This window comes from Ceratotherium simum, chromosome 4 (genome assembly GCF_057802395.1).
Source record: "Ceratotherium simum simum isolate JZ-2026a chromosome 4, ASM5780239v1, whole genome shotgun sequence".
NCBI lineage: Eukaryota > Metazoa > Chordata > Mammalia > Perissodactyla > Rhinocerotidae > Ceratotherium > Ceratotherium simum.
This window is the reverse complement of record NC_141903.1, coordinates 10,221,528-10,239,191: the sequence shown is the minus strand read 5'-3', so window position 1 is coordinate 10,239,191 and position 17,664 is coordinate 10,221,528. Positions and strand designations below refer to the sequence as shown.

Below are 17,664 nucleotides of genomic sequence, written 5' to 3'. Positions count from 1 at the left end.
CTCTGTCAGATTTTAAGTATATAATGGATGAGAACCGTATCTTATCTCTGTACTTCCAGAAATACAGTGCCTTCCACATCAGAGGTGTTCGATACCTATTTGTTGTATTGAATTAAAATGAAATTCTGGTATATGTGATTCACATCTCAGCTCTAGAAGCATCTGAGTGGGGATGGCATGAAAAATTTTTGGATTTCTTTTAGTCGCTAAAGGTTTGCCATTTTTAAGAGAAATATAGAAAAAAAGCTGTGTAGGATTTCAGAGCTTTCCAGAAATTTCCTGAGACAGCAATGCCAAGAGAAATACCCTTCTTTGCAAAAGTTTTAATTTATGTAAAATGAAAGCCGTTCTGAGGAAGGATGCAAGTGGAAGATTATTCACTTCTGTGTTGTTTGTGCCGTGAAAAATGTCCATCAATAGAAGTATGACTAAATAAACAAATATATCCATAATAAAGGATATTATAAAACAGCTACAAATAATTAGATTGATCCCTATAAGTAATAACATAGAAAGTGCTCCAAGAAATGTTGGTGAGTGAAAAAAATCAAGGTATAGAAAAATACATACAGCATAGACCCCTTTTATAAAAAGGAAACAAAAGCAAAATGACACTAGGTGTTTTGTACTGATACATGCATATGTAAAACATATAAAAAGATCTTAATGGTTTATCATCACAGTATGATATGTCTTACTTAAATGAAAGGCCAAATCAAAATGATATTACATATTTCATACTTGTACATTTTTATATACATATACCATATACGTTTTTATATGTATGTACATAGGTATACAGGTATAGGGTAAAATAACTGGTCACCTCTGGGGTGCAGGGACTAGCAGAGGGACCAGAGTTCTGAATGATATTCTAAGGAAATCTTAATCTTTAATATTTAAGTTTTTTACAAGGAGAATATACTCATGAATTATTTATTTAGGGAAAAATTAGCTAAAAAAAAAAAAAAAGAAAGAAAAGAAACTAAAAAATGAGGAAGCTCAAATGCCTCTGAACTGCTTCCATTCCAGAATGCCGGGACATTCTGCTTCCTGTCATCACCAAAGAGCTGAAGGAACTGTTGGAACAGAAGGATGATATGCACCAGGTCCAGGAGAAGAAGTACTGTGTCGAATTGCTCAACAGCATTTTGGAGGTCCTCAGCTGTCAGGATGCGGTGAGTCTTCGTGATGATGTAGATGTCCTGGACTCAGACTAGGGCTGAGTTGATTAAGGTCTGAAATATTGATGCTGATGAATAGCAGTTGAAGTCTAAAGATAAAAGTCACTGGCTTGCTCAGCAGGCCTACTTTTCCAGTGACTAACCCTCATTGCTGTGAAAGATGGCTTGGGGACTGGAGTTAAGCGTTTAGCCTTTTGTCACCATATTTCTTGTTGGACAGGCTCTCTTGGGTGTATGTATTGACATATTGCAGACTTCTTAGATGGCTTGTCCATTTACCAAAGCCCTGGTTTGCAGGGGCAGGAGGAGGAGTTTCCTATGCCTACATGGCCAAGACAACCCTCTTTTCTGCTTTCTTAACTGATTTACTGTGGTTTTGTTTCTCTAGTCATCTCCTGCAATGGTGAAAATGGTTAAGACTCTTCTTGGATGAGCAGATTGCTCAGTCCAAGACTCTAGGGCTGGGGTAAGGAGCGGGATGGTGGTAGCAAGATGGCTGCAGCAGCAAAGCCAATGTATATTTGGTAGACATCATTCAGAGATTAGGCAGGGCTGGAACCTGCCAAAGGGCAGAGTCTGCAGAAGACGATAAGGCAGATGGAGTGGTGATAACTGGGTGAAGACTGAGGGGCAATGATTAGACACAGGCCTAGAATTCTTAAGACTTGGAAGAGGGAGGTAAGGGTTTTTGATTTGACTCAGGTTCCTCTGGCAACCTCACCTTAGTTTGAGTAGTGTCTAGGAGGTATCTGCCTCTACATGGGCTGGTTTCAGAGGACTCCATAGACCCAAACAACCAATAACCCTTTTCTAAGTATTTGTGTGAGCACTCCTCCAACCCTCTCTTCTCCCTGGAAGATCCTCAGGTAAGGGCTTTCTGGATGAACTGTATTTATGATTGACCACAATTAGAAAACTTTGCAGAGCAATATTCCTTTACTGCTTGTATCTCATAGTCACCATTATTATCAATTTCCTTGTGTGTCTCTCTTCTGTCTCTTTCTGTCTGTTCTAATTAAGCTTCTTCTTATTACTAGGTAAATGCAGTAGCTTGCTCCATTCATTCATTCATAAGTACATATGATACACCAGATGTGTACCGAGCATTGGGGACACAAAGGCATGGTCTCTTTCTTTAAGAAAATATTTACAGACATGTAAATAAGCAATTGCAATATAACATTTAACATAATATAATATAATATAATATTAGTATCTAGATGCCTACTAGGAGTACTAGAGCTACAAAGAGTTTGAGTGTGTAAGCACTTTTGTCAAAGAAGCCTTCACAAAGCTTCACAAAGGAGCCTTCACAATGAAGCTTCAACTGGATGTTCAAGGGTGAATAATTAATTATCAAAGCTGCTACTTTATTTGCTGTTTTCTAGGCACTGTGCTAAATGCAGTCCATGCCTTCTCTCTACTCACTCTGATTAGTGCTAAGGATTATTATTCCCATTTTAAGGATGAAAAACCTGAAATTCATAGACAATGTTCAAGGCCAGACAGCAAATAATTGTCAGGGTCAAAATTCAAACTCAGGTTGGTTAGACTTCAAAGTCTGTGTAATCATGGGCATTGGGATACAAAAGCATGGTCTTTTCCCTCTCATTTTCTTTTATCCTCACCCTTGTTTCTTGTGGAGAGAGAGTGCAATACCCCAAAGCTTGGATACTCAAGATTCACTCTGTGGAGTTGTCATGATGATGGTGTTGTTTTCATAAGCACATTCAGTAGCCAGCTGTTGAACTGGTTCCCTCTTTGCTATTTGATCTTTAAAAAAAAAATTTAAGGGAGAGTTTGGTCTTACTCTCTCTTACACTGTAGGGACATCAGGGTTGGCCCATCATTTCTCCAGCAACATCCTAAAGAATGTTGCCTTTTCCTGTTGAAAAGAATTTACAAAGTTTCTTACATTGCAGTAATGCTCAGATCCCTTTTCATGGGGAAAAATCCTGGATCCTTGGGACTATGCCAGTGGACCCCAGTTAGAGGAACACATTTAAAATGAGCTAACTGCCAATTTCCTGACTTGGGTAGAAAGATGGCCCCAGTTCACCATTCATGTGTTAAGCAGCGATGCTGAGGCTCTGCCCATCCCACAGGAGCGGCCCCTTAGAGTTCTACCCTGGTAGGTCTTGATCACTTTGTACATTGGGTAACACCAGATCCTAGTGAGAAGAGGCTGCTGTCCCACACACCCTGGGTACTTGGGACTTCAAAGCCGAGAAGTCAGTGAGAGGCTCTGAGCTCCCCTCGGAGGATTGTGGTGTCTGGACTTGAGGTGTGTGGGAGGTGTGGTGTCACTCTTTACTGCCTCTGAGTACATTGCTTTCATAACAACTTTTGACTGTGGGGACTAGCCCACCCCTTTCCTGGGGTCAGCAACTGTCTCTGCTGGATGAGTTATTAAATACTATTACTACCATTGGGTTTGGTACAAGATTCTGGTGCTTTTGGTGAGCTTCACATCTAACCTGTCCAGCTCATGAAGATAGAAATCTCTCCTCTTCTCAAAGCTTTTTCTTTGGCCAAGGAGATTCATTCAGTAGCCATTATTACTTTGAGCTAACCTGAAAATCAGAAGTCACAAAGTATCTAATCTAAATCTGTCTTGTTCTAGTGTATGGCGGCTCTCAACTCTAGCTGCACATTTACATCACCTGAGGAGCTTTTTGACAGCAGCTATGCCTTGCCTCCAGTCCTCGCTACTCTGATTTAATTGGTCTGGAGTAGGCAGGGCAGCCCGATGACCAGTTCTCCAGGTGTTAGTAACAGGCAGCCAGGGTGAAGGACCACAGCTCTAGCACAGAAGGTCTTAACCTTGAGCACGCATCTGAGTGACCAGGACGAGCTGTTAAAACAGGTTTCCGATCATTAAGTTTGGAGGATAGGACCCAATCATTTATTTTTCTAACAAGTTCCCAAGTGATGTGGATGCTGCTGGTCCAGAGACTACACTTTAAGAACCACTACTCTAATGTGACCTAATTTTTTTCATCTTCAGTATTCACTGGCCATGGAAGAACAGTTGTGCTCATCCTCAGTCCTTTACCTTCTTAATTAAAGAGCCCCTTCCAGTCTATAAAATAATAAACCATAAAATGGCAACTTCAAACACATCCATTTGTACTCATAAATTCATTGTTGTGCAGTCGTGGGGTCATGGCCTGTGCACAGACCTGCTTTGAAAATCCAGACCATCGGATGTGCTGTTTGGTTTCTGCAGGCACCAACTTCTCAAAATTGGAAATTTGGAAGAAAAATACAAAAGGCTCCCAGGGTAAATATTCTGGATGTTTCTTCCGGTTGTTTGGATCCTCTCTGCTGACAACCGCATGGCCATCCATTTATTACTGCTGCTTTGTTGGCACCATGGAGCAGCCCATCTCCCTACCCTGAGCATAGACTATGTCTACCTGCTGGAACCATTGCCCTGGGCAGAACCACGTGTGGAAATTTAGCGATTATAGTGCAGGATGCCAAGCTTCCTTTTGGGGGGTATTGTGTGTTTGGGGGATGGGAAAGGAGGCTTGTCTTCAATAGACTGTCATTGTTTGGGTAATTACAGCCCAGCACAGCAGGCCTGGCAGGAGGAAGCTATGTTTTCCCGTTATTACCTTATTCATTGTAACCCTGGGTGGCATATGACTCAGGGAGAGATGTCTGCCTTAGCCTGGGTGTTGATATTTTTTTAATGATAGTGTTAAATTCCCTCACCCAGGTTGCACTTAGCATACGATAGAGACAGGCCCAGGTGAAGGATGAAAGGCTGATTCCTACCTCTATTAACAACTTTTCTCCCCCTCACCCAGAAAATTTAGTTGTCAACTCTGGTTAGGGTTACTTTGAAAGGAGGTTTCACACTGGCTTCATTCTGTGCCTGGCTGGCTGCTGAGTAACTCATAAAATTTAATTTTGCACCAGACCAAGGGGGAGTTGGTTTTCTTCCCTCTTAAAACAGGGTTTTTGTTTTTATATTTCATTCCTGTAACAGAAAAGAGAGTCATCATCTTGTACCCTGCTTAGCAATCACAAAGTGGGTAAACATGACTCCTAATTCTGAAGAGGAGATGGTTTTGGTTGTATCTCCATCACGGAGGTAGAGAATGCACAGAATCAGCTTTTTTTTTTTAACCCTTTGAGTCTATTGACTAAACCTGGGGAGTTTTACCAAGGCACTCTATTAGTCATGAGTGGTTCAGGATTTCCGATATTTTTACTCATCAGCTTAGACACTGGCAGGGAAGGTTTTTGCTCATACATTTTCTCTTGCCTGGAGTGTCCTCGGTTCCCGTTCTTTCTATGCAAGTAAAATCCTAAACTCCTTTTAGGTTCAGCTCAGATAATACATCCTTTCTGAAGTCTTCTCAATTCCATGCCCTCTTCCTCTCTGCCAAACCCTAGACAGAATTGAAGGCTTCCTTCTGTGTTTTCATAGGTGTGTATGCAGACTGATATTACAGCACTAATTGCTTTGTGTCATTCTTTCCTGTGTGTGTCCCCTGCCAGGCTTTGAGCTCAGAAGCTCAGAGTGCAATCCTTACTCCCCTGACTTCACAGAGCTTACCCTTTCAGCCTGGCCTCTTGCCAATTCCACCTTTACTCTCCATCCTCCTGCTCTGCTAGAATTCTTCCCATCCCTCAACTGTGTCGCACTGCACTCTTTCACTTCTCAGCTGCTGTGTGTGCTGTTTGCACTGCCGGAACGCATCACCTCCACCCTGTTTAGCTAAACCCTACCTAACCTTCAGAAGTCAGGTGAAATGTCCCTCTCTCTAGGAAGCCTTCTCTAACCCTCCTCCCTACCCCTCTCTTGTGGTCCTGGGAGCAGCTTGTGCCTGCTCTGTTGTAGCACCCGTGTTGTCATCCTTTGTGGACTTGTCTGCCTGCGGAAGCAGGAGTGCTGTGAGGAGAGAGATCAACCTTACAGCAGCTCTACCTGCCACTCTCCCACCCGGCATGGTGCCTGCCTCACGAAGCTGTCTGTTGAAGGAATAAATAAATGAGTGAATATGGCTTGCCCAGATCAATGGCAGGGCCTGATTTCTCCCTCGGGTTTTCTGCTCTGAGTGCTAGGAGGGTATTCTCCTTCCTCTTTTTGCCTTCCTTGGATGTCAGGAGCAGGGATTGAATTAATCACACTCAGTTTATGACACATTACCCTCATTGGTCTGTGCAAGGCCTCCCTTGTTTTGTGTGTGTGTGTGTATGTATGTATGTGTGTGTGTATTTCTTACCTTTTATCCCCATCTCTCACTCTCATTCTCCTACCTCCCCCACTACTATGGGCAATTTGTCTAATGTGCAGAATATGCATGTGTGATTTGGGGTGCATATATTTTTTAACAGACACACACTCACACTCACACTCATGCCCCTCCCTTAAAGAGAGTCAGAGACTGACACAAAAGGATGTTAGCATCGTCAGCTCTATTAGGGCTCTGATGGCGGGGAAGGGACTGCAGCGTGCACAGGGAGTAGTCTAGACTAGAGGGCATCTTGGTCCAGGGCTGCCCCTAGGCTGCCATGTGGAAACAAGCAAGCAGACTCTGCCTTCTGTGCTTGGGTGTCTTCTTCTGAAGTGCATCCCCCCTAAGTTCTGGGCTCTCTGATGGTCCCAGGCAGCCTGCCTGAAGCAGAGCCCAGGAGAGGCTGCTGCTGCCTCTTTGCTTTACCGATTAATTCCCAGGAATCAATACCACCATGCAATAGCAGCAGGGTTTTCTTCTATCTGCTCCCTTTATTTAAAATAAAAGGCAGGGAGACAAGGTTTGCAGAAATTCTTTTGTCTGTGGTTCATTCCCAACAGAGAGCAGCTAATTAAGTCCCAAACTGAAAATTGAAATAGATGAGAATCCTGTCCCTTCTGCTATGTCCAAGGCCATTTTCTTTTTAGCCATTGCTCTTCCTCTGCTTCCTTGGTGTTACATGTGCCCTTCCTAGGCCAGTGGAATGTCATTACAATATCGGGGATGGTGACATACGGTACACTTTCTTTCCTGGCACACTTTAGCCTGCAAAGTGCTTTCTCATGCATCACAATTGTTTGTTTCTGGCTACCACATAGCAAGGTGGGTTTTGTTATCCCCATATTACCTGCAAGGAAACCAAGCCTCAGAGAGAGGCTAGGTGACATTCCTAACTAAGGTCAGAGAGTTAGTAAAAGGCAGATTACATCTGTGACAACATGCAGCATTGTACCTGGCTTATAATCCATACTCAATACATGTGGCTTTCCTTCTTTTGTGACTGTCCCCCTCCCCTCCTACGCTCCTTCCGCTATTCCAGGCTGCTTCTGAAACCTCCATGTAATTCTTTTAGGAACAGTAAAGGGCCAAGCGGCCTCTTGGCAAAAGCCTGGGGAGGACTGTGTAGCCCATTAGTGCTGAAGGCAGCCTTCAAGCCAGCCCTGGTGGCAGTCAGATGCTTTGGAGCCCTTACAGGCTCCATGGGAGGCTGGCCAAGAAATAGCAGATGCTGCTGCTGGAGCAAAGCCGTCCCCTGCAGGGCATCGGGACCTCATAAGGGATCCTGGAGAGACTGGAGAAAAGTGTCATCCTGCCTTTTCAGGGGCTCCTTTGGGGTATTCCTAAACTTAGGGGCTCATGATAACCTCTGTATGGAGCTGGAGCCAGCTCCAGCAAGCTGGCTCACGACAGCTCATGAGAAGCAAGCGTTACATTTTTAGGAATTCTGTGACTTATTTGTTAAATAAGTGCCATTATTAAAAATTTATATAAATATCTATAATTATAACTATATGAAAATCAAAGGAGACAAATAGGTACTCAAAATGCATCACTTCCTAATTATCTCGCTACTTTATTCTTATCTATGTGTTTGAGGTTATTTACATCTGTTGTGTCTGTATGGTGGAAATACTATTTAATGCTCTGCTGCCGCCCATCTCTTCCCAACTCTGTTTTCAGTGATGTCACGTTGGTATCTTGAAATCAACCGTGAAAGGAGTACTCATACCACAGAATTGGCAAATGCTGTATATCTAGGCTTTTACTTTTTTCTTTCTGGAGAGCCAGTTGATAAACATTTACCATCATACCACTGCCTGGGACTCAGAGGAATTGCCAAAAACAAGAAAAACCCAAAAGCCCAGGGGAACTGGCTGTGCATTTGTCTTCTCCCAGCAGCCCTGGATTTGCTGCTGTCTAAAGGTTCTTATAAAACTGACCAAAGGGAGGATGCTCCAGGGATGTAGTGATTTTAAGACAAACTAAACACCCAACCTAAAGCAGAGATATAGAAATATGTTTCATTTCCCGTGACAATTCTTATTGATTGGCAATGGCTTCTTTCCTAGTAGTGTTGAGAATTTTGAGGACTGAGGTAGGCCAGTGAGAAAGAGCCTGATTCCTCCATAGGCGAGGGGTGGGGTGATGACTCAGGCGCCATGGGTTTGCTATGCCTCAACTAGATGTCTAATCCACACAGCTATTGGAAAGGCACATTTGACAGGGAGATTGTTATCTTTCAATTCAGTATGTTTTGGCCTGTTGGCCTTAGACAGGTTTAAAGATTATTAGAAGTTCGTTTTTGATTAGGCAAACTCCACAGTATTTGTTGTTATAAGGAAGAACCATTAATGGATACTAAAAGTGATGGGCAAAAAGCATGATGAGAAACAGGGTATTTGCATAATCTCAAAGTATCTTCCCAAAGTATCCACTTATTAATGACACAAGGAAAGATGGTAACTTTACAGTGGAGAAACCTAACAGTCCTCACCTTAACCAAGTGATGAAAGGGAGCAACCAGGAAGGGCATATACCAGCATCATATGCCTCCTGATAAGATGTACTGAGAAGGACACAACACCCCTTATGTGGCGAATCTTGCCAAAAATACACCACCTCAGTCTAATAGTGAGAACACATTCGGCAAACCCCAATTAAGGGGTATTCTACAAAATAAGAGACTAGTACTCTTCAAAAGTTAAGGTCATGAAAGATGAGGAGAGACAAAGGTACCATCCCAGATCAGAGGGGACTTAGGAAACATGACAACTAAATTCATTGTGGGATCCTGAATTGGATCATGGACCAGAAATTGGCAAAATTAGAATAAGATCTGTAGTTTAGTTAATAGTATTGTACCAATGTGAACTTCCTGGTTCGTTAATTGTGCTCTGGTTATGTTAACATTAAGATGTTAACATTAAGGGAAGCTGGATGAAGGGTACATAGGAACTTTCTGTACTATTTGTTGCAACTTCTCTATAAGTCTAACATTCTTTTGAAATAAAAAAAATTTAAAGCCTATTTTTGAAGTATTTAAAGGATGATTGCTCACTTACAAAGAATGCATATTGAGGATGAGGAGTTCCCCAAAGCACACCTGTTCCAGCATGCAGCATGAAGGGACGCTGATAGGTAGGGCATTTTCTCTGCTTTATCAGTTAAAACAACAAAATCCACAGACTAGTTTTACTAGATGATACCACCCTATTAACTGCCCCAACCTGTCAAGAGACAGATGTATCTTCCTAACAAATGAGCAATTAGGTAATTACTTGACTAAACCAACAATAGCAAGCACTAACCCAGGACGAGGCTGTGGGGACTGAGAATGTGGAGGAGTGTAAGAGCCTGTCCTGGTCTCCAGGACCTCATAGGCTACAGCATTTCACTTGGGCTATTTGACAGCTCTCTCCATGCGGTAATTCCTAGGCCAAGATAGGGGGCTTGAATGTCACCTGATCTTTGTGTGGCAGGCGTGGAAAGTGGGTGGTTTGGCATAACTTACCAGGTGGTCTTTGGGTCATTTATTCTCAGAGGATCCACCTGGAAAATTAGAATACAGCTTTCGTTAACGGTTGACTAGAACTCCCCCCAATAAAATTAATAAGCCAACACATTCTGTTCTGTTAGCACCAACTAGAAGTACTTCTTGAGGTGTTCTTCAATATTCCTTTATCTGCCATGACTACAGTTCACAGAAATTTGCCTATAGCCAAATCTGTGTTGGCCTCTCCTCACTCGCTCCGCAACCCCCATCCTCTATCCCACACCCACCTTGACTGCCTATCAGGGCCAGGAGGAAGGTGAGGCAAGTGAGGCACTTGCCTGGGGCTGGGGGCAAAGTGTAAGGGGGCACCAAAAATTCAGTAATCAAGAAAAATAATATATCAATGCAATATTTTTTTAAAAGTCAATATTTTGTTCATCATGGATTTTTTGCATTAATTTTTATTTAAAAAATATGACATTAGTTTTGATTTGTCTCGATTACTGAGTTTTTTGATGCCTCTTAAATTTTTCCCCCTGGGCAAGTGCCTCACAAATTACCTTACTGTCACACTTGTCCTGGCTCTGTGTGGCGCCTTTTATCAATACCGGCTGCCCTCAATAACTGAGCTGGGCTCTGACCCATGAATGAGTGAGCGTGGCAGCTTGCAGGAATGGAGAAGGTAACTGTCCCTTCACCTCGCAAGACTGTGGCCGGCTGTGGGAGATTTCTGTCTGCAGGGAAGCCTTGCATAAAAGCACCAAGTTGAAAGGAATAGCCATTTACACTAAACCTTCACTGGGTCAGCCACTTGCTTTCCAAAAAGCATTTCTTGCATAACGTTTGAGTTAAATCTCCCCATCACAGGTGGAAGGCATGAGTTAAAAGCCTGCTCAGCAGCAGAAAAATATAGCTGTGTTTGGTCCAGGTTACAGTTACTGAGGGAACTATAACTTTGATTTGCTCTACTGGTGTAAATGTTAAATCCTTAAGTGAAATGTGTTAAGTGAGGAAGGAAGTACTCTATTTTTGTAGATGCTTTTGATCCACAGCTCTGTCTAGAGTGTCACATTCGTCATATACAATCTGGGGGCCGCAACCAGTGACTGCACCAGAGACGTTTCCAGAAAACAATCCAAGAGTTCTAGAATGGACATTTTTGCAGGGAGATTTTAGGTAACGATTGTCTTAGAGATAAGCACAATTGATTTAGCAGCCCAGATGAGAAAATAAAAGGTTTAATTTCAGCACAGTTTCTCCAAGCAACATCTCATGCTAAAATTGACTCTCGATTTATTATCTTTTCTTCTACCTGGAATTCAGGCTCAGCTTAGCTTTTCTCTCCAATACATTTCCTACTGTTTTCAGTCGGCATTCTGCGTTCTAGGGAAACCAATCTCTCACTCTCCCACCAAGCCTTCATGCTCTTTCCTCTTTCCGTGTCATTTATCTGTTTCCTCCATCTGGAAGGCATTCTTTTTCTTCCTTCTGCCTGTCTTGAGCGCCTCCAGTTGGTGGTTCACAGCCTGAATCTAGCCCACAGATACATTTTGTTTGGCTGTCGGAATTATTTAATAAAAGCCACAATCCCACCATTTCCTATTGTTTCTAGATGACTGGATTCTCATGTTTGTTATCTGCCTCACCCCTATAAGCATGTGAATTGTGACTTCTGAGAGCCAAATCTTGCCTTTCCTAATAGGCCCAACCCAGTTTCCCCTTCTGGTAAGAAATTATCCCATGTTCCTTTTCACCTATCTTAGTTGCTTTCTCTGCTGCATTCTGACAACTTTTGGCTTTATCATAGGATGTAGCACTTAATTATGTGCAGTTTTACATTTGTTCGTGTCGTATTAGGCCTGTCTGGCATATGTTGAAACAGGACTAGCACTTTTTTGGTTATTTCTCTTTTCAACTAAGGAGATGTCTTTCTATCTCACAGCTCACTAAACATTAACTGAGCACCTACCGTTTGTCAGGCACCGTCCTGGGCATTGCGGGTGCAAAGTGATTAAGACAAATGCCCTCTTGTTCAGAACCACCTCTGAGACTTTAGTTCCTATTACTCCCCAACTCTGGTCGTTGGCCTCAACAGTCTCTTCATTTTTCAGAGCACACCTTGTCCTATGCCTTTCTCTGTGGTTAGCCCTCCTCCTGCTGCCACTGTGAACTCCCTCTGAATATCCACATCCTAGCTATCTTTTGAAGCCTGGGTTGGTTCCCCTTGTCTCTGACCCGCCTAGCCCATTCCACAGACGCGTGTCCCGTGTCCCACCCCCCCAACCCCCCCCCCCAGCCCCTGGAATTTTGATATAGCCTATCACTTACTGGGGGTCTCTTATATGGGTGTCCTAGATCTGGTTTACAGACTCTCCAAGGATAGGGCTGATCCAGTCTTATATTTCTCCTGCATTTCTACACTGCCTGTGCAGAGTGCCGAATTCTGGGCAGATACTCAATAATTAATTTTTGTGGTTTGATTGATACCCCCTATCTTCAGTTAATCTACTGTCTAGAAATACATGCTGACAATAATTTTATTTTTTATACTCAGCAGAACCTAATGAGAAAGGTAAATCTGCTGCTTTTGCATTAACACATCGCATAAAAAGCAGGTACCAACTTTGAGTATTGGTGTGCCCCCAAAGTTGTTTATACAACAGTTTGGAATTCAGCATGCATTTTCCCATGGAAGTAATGCAGAAGACTAATGGTGGTCAAATTCCCAGGCCAGCCTGTGTGAGCATATTTAGCCTAGAGTGTAACGAATGCTGGGATATAGTAGAGGCTCACATTTCCTTGTCCTCAGTGCATGAATAGTTTATAGACGTTTTAGGTACTTCGTCTTACCTGACACTCATCCCACTTTGCTCACCCTTAAACTGTCTGTTATCTCATCTAGACAATAAGCCCCACTGATGGAAGGACTGCCTCTGTCTTGTTCACTGCCACATCCTAACACAGCACCTGGCACAGATTGGGCAGCCAAAAAATATCTCTTGATTTTCATCGAGTTAAGTTCTTGTTGAAAGATTATAAACTTTGGAGACACATAGACATAGATTCAAATCCCGCTTTACCACTAACTAGCTGTGTGATCTTGGGGAAGTTATGTGGCCTCTCTGATCCTCAGCTTACCTCTCCATAATATTTTGTTAGTTATGATTACCATGACTGTGAGCATGTGGTTGATACCTAGTATATGTTTCTTCTTTCCTTCCCTCTTGCCCCAATGTAATACCTCAAAAAGTATTTGATGAATTAATTAATGATGTCTGCTTTTCATACTCTATGATTGAGGTGATGGTAACAGGGAAGGTAATGTTTAGGATCAGAGCCTTTCAGCAGCTTTTCAGAACATGTGAATTCTATTTCCAGCTCTGGTTCTGACAGTCTGTGTGCTATGAGGCAGGTCACTCAAACATATCTATACAAGAGTGTTGATGGATGTCTGTTATTTTCAAGCTTTTCCACGTAAGTATCACTAACTTCAGGTGAATGAATATAAGCTCTCGACATTCAGGGGGTGGATCCCAAAGGTTGAATTTATTTGAATTCAGTCTTGTGTGTTATCTTAATTATTCATGAACACTTTATATTCTAATTCACGATAGATCTATGTTTTAAAAATATTAACGTTATTCATGAGTCACACATTAACGAGTGCCTGCTGTAAGTCAAACACTATGTAAAGCGTCTTGTATACAGTAGTCAATTACTTTTTACCATAGTCCAGGGAGTAAGCCGTCATCATGCCCATGCCCATGCCCACTTATGAGCAAACTGAGGCTTACAGAAATTTGAATACATAGGCTCAGGCTACACAGCAAGTTAGCGGCAGAGCTAGAATTCAGTCTGTCTAAACCTAAACCTTTTGCCTACACTCCTCAAAGGCTAAGTAAAAACAGAGACTTCCCTTGGCCATCAAATATGTTAATAAAAATGCTTCTGTCATGTTAACTGGAAAAAGCAGAACACAAATTGTCTGCACACTGCTTAGAGATTTTGCCTGCATAAGAACATGAAGGCGTTGTAGAAGAATGAGAAGTTAGATATGTTGGAGGGCTGGACTTATGGGTATATTATGTCATTTTTGTTTCTGGTAGTGTTTGTAAAATAAAAATGCATGTTTTTAAAGAATACTCTGCATAATTTAGAGGTGTAATCTGAAGTGATAAAGAGATAGTTGATTTGGTTAGACATTGTAATTTGTCCTATACATTTTTGTGAGGGATCAGAAACGTAAAAATGCAGGCAAAGCTGTTATTTTTTGTCCCTTTCTGGCTTGACAAGCATCACTGTGACTGTGAGTAGGTAACAAAGGGCAGATATGCGTCAAAGAACCTCGTGGAGAGGCCCTAGCAATCTGATGAGTTTGAAAGCAACCTCTGTGGCAAGTGGAGTATTTTTTTCTGTGAAGGGAGTCTGTCTTTAGGGAACAAAAGGGATGCTTTCATATCTGGGGACAAGGAATGAAATGATTCAGGGAAGGTTAGAGAGGAGTAGTTATAATCTTCCAAAATACCCCCAGAAGACTAATTATTTATCTGCTTGAAACCTATTCTGGAAGACAAGTTGCAATACTGCATTCTCTTGGTTGTAGGGAAAGAGGTGAAAGAAGAGGAGAAAGAGATGGTGCATGTAAGAAAGAGAAGGAAAGAAATTGCCAACATCTTTGCTTTTGGGGAATAAATAACTTGGCATACCTATTATTTTGCATCAAACTCTGAATTTATAAGATGTTAAGTAAATTTAGGCAATATCCTTCACCCATCCATTCATCCTTCCATCCATCTTTCCAACCAACCATCCATCTACTGACCCATTTATTTCACATATTTATACATGTACTTAGTGCTTACTCTGTGTCAAGCAGATGCTACACTTTGGACATTCAAAATTGAAAGATATGGTCCCCTAGTTCCAAGAAGTGTGAATAAGGTTTTGTGGGAACTCAAAAAGAAGGCCAAGCAACCCTGCCTGGGGTGAGGTGGGAGTTTAGAGTGACTGAATCAGAAAAGGCTTTCCAAAGGTGATGATTGGGCTGAGTTTTTTGACTGCTGAGTAGGAGATTGGCAGGTGACCAGGGGGTAAGGGCATCTCAGACATGGGTAAAAAGCTGCTCTTAAAGGCATTCTGGTTGCTCTCTGTGGGAAGGACAAGTCGACCAAGACTGGAAGGGTTAGGGCCCAGGAGAAACAAAACCTCACCAGACCCAAAGGACTGAACTCCTTCAAGGAGCTGCCCGCAGTCCAAGGCTAAGGTGTGGTGAACTCTGCTTCATGAAGACATCATGATTGTGGGAAGATTATAGTCAGAATTCTAGGGAACAGATAGGAATCCAAGACTCAATGTGAACAGGGTGAGACTTGACGTAGACCGAGGGAAAAGGGTTGGTAGGAAGAATATATAAGGGGTAATTATGTGTTATTAGATTAGACTCTTATTAGAGAAATGCACTCTTGTTATAAAGCCCTACTTACTATAGCAAGGTATGTATCAGGTGCACATTTCTCCTAGCTAGTTCTGACAGTACCTCCCTCAGGACATCTTCCCAGATTCCCCTAGATTGGGTTATTTGTTTCTTTTCTGAGCTTCCTCAGCAGTCTGTGATAACACTGTTATGGTCTTTTCCTCACTGTGTGGTTCTTCTCTAGTCACACATTGCCAGTGGACTATGACCTCCTAAAAGCAGGGACTGGGCTTTCTCTGTCCCTGAATCCCCAGCACTCGGGACAGAACATGGTACCTAGTGAGTCAGTGGTGCTCAACCCTGGCTGCATGTCAGAATTCTGTGGAGAGCTTTCAAAAAGTAACAATGCCTGGGCCTTAGCCACAGAGATTTAGTCCCTAGGTTATTCTAAAATGCAGCCATGATTATGAACTACTGAAGTAGATGCTCAAAGAATGCTTCTGGAGATATTGAATTATAATGAATGCTATCTTGGCCATCTTGTTTTTGGTAGGGCAGGGGGAGGAGCAGCAACCTGATGTTTAGGTAGGTTCCCAAGGCTCTAAATTCACCCCAGAGTTAGGAACACTGGGAGCAGAAGACTACTTCTACATGCTACATGCTCTTAATGTACTTCTAAGAGCAGACACATGGGTTTGCTTCAAGGTGGATTGGTTATACTAACCAACCAGGTTGGGTTCTCACTGGCTGAGAATATAAAGGGGCTGAGCATTTGGAAGATATGCTTTCCTGTTTGCAGCTAGTCAGGGAAGGATCAGAGCCATGGATTGAAAGTGAGGGCACTGCGTATATGATGGAGACTGGGAAATAAGGTGGCCATATTCTTTTCATCCAGAAAAGCCACCAGAAACCACAGATAAATTAGAAAACTTGGAATAAATCAGAAAACTAAATTAGCTCTCCTTCTTCCAAACTTACTGTAGATATGTAGGTTGGTCAGAGAGAGACAGTAGGGGAGGAGGGAGCACACAACCTAAATTTTCCAAAAAGAGTTTAGTGGAGATGATAGTAAGTACTAGACATGTGACAGAACTTTAAAAATATGTTGAAATCATCCTTACAACTAGGTAACAGTGGAAAAAATCACAAATGCTTTATCAACATTAAAGCAGGGACACATACATACACTGTGGGGGTCAGAATTGAGCGAGAGAGAGAGACGGAAGACTCCATACTTCTCAAGATGTAGAGAAACACCCTTGTTCTGGATGCAGTGATTTTATTAGCACCATGGAGAGGGGCACAGATTCTCTGTTGCTTGTTCTTTATAGAGATGAGTTTCTGGGGAGAGTTTTAATCGTACCCAATCTGAACCGAAAAGACAACATTGATGTCTGTGTAACCACACACGTAGATCAGAGGATAGACATTCATTCCTCAAATTTATTGCTCTTTTCTGGCCAATTCTTTTGCATTTAAGATTGGCGTACTTCCTCCATCCTTTCCCAGCAAAGGAAAAGAGGTTCAAGGGTAAGATTTTAAAGCCTCCTGTTGGTGGTAACTTTTCTAAAATTTCTCATGTAATCTATCTCTAAGCTGACTTGTCAGTGAGAGTGGGCTCTGAATTCTGGCTGAGGCACAGGATACTGGGATGTTTCATGAGAACGGTCTCTGAACTTAGTTTTATGTCTGCCTGATTTGGAAGGGATCTATGGAGAAAGAGTCCATTAAAAAAAAACGAAGATAGTAGGGTTTTGGAGACCCTGCTGAGGAAACTAGATCAATCACAACTGAATGAGCTGTCTGATATCTATGTTCTTTCTCTGGAGGATGGCCAGATGATTAGGGGTATTTTCACCGTGGGAAGGAGGGTAGAAAATTATGTATGTTTTTTGATTCTTCTCTCCCCCTGTCTAAGAGCCCCTTGGTCATTTGTGTGGGGTCAAGCTGTGTTGCCAGTACAGTTGGGGAAGTCCATGCCAAGAAGCTTTCAGGCTGTCTATTCTGATTCCATGCCCTCATCTAAGAATCTCTCCTTACTCTTTACAAAAATTATCTGACACCTCATACTGGCTTTTTTAATTAATTAATTAAATGAAATCTACATCCCCTTAATAAAAATATGGTGATTACTTATTGTGCGTCCCGTATTTGTGCTAGGTGTTGAACCTAAAATAATGACACAGATCTAATCCCTATCCTCACGGAACTCACAGATGGTTCACAATCTGTGTGTTCAATAGTGAAAGGCAGTCAGGGAGTGGATATGTTATGACTTTTACCTCAGAGGAGATTGTAGTCTAATATTTTAATGGTCTCATT

The 17,664-nt window shown here is 42.2% G+C and overlaps 1 protein-coding gene across 1 annotated transcript in view; it reads left to right on the top strand.

Annotated features, from left to right (window-relative positions):
- The window catches only part of DOCK2 (dedicator of cytokinesis 2), a 401,533-nt gene that overhangs the window by 145,486 nt on the left and 238,383 nt on the right, over nucleotides 1-17,664 (top strand). Inside the window, exon 26 of the mRNA XM_004428542.3 lies at nucleotides 1,033-1,178. Coding sequence (XP_004428599.1) covers nucleotides 1,033-1,178 — 146 coding nt within the window. The remainder of the gene's footprint in view (nucleotides 1-1,032; nucleotides 1,179-17,664) is intronic.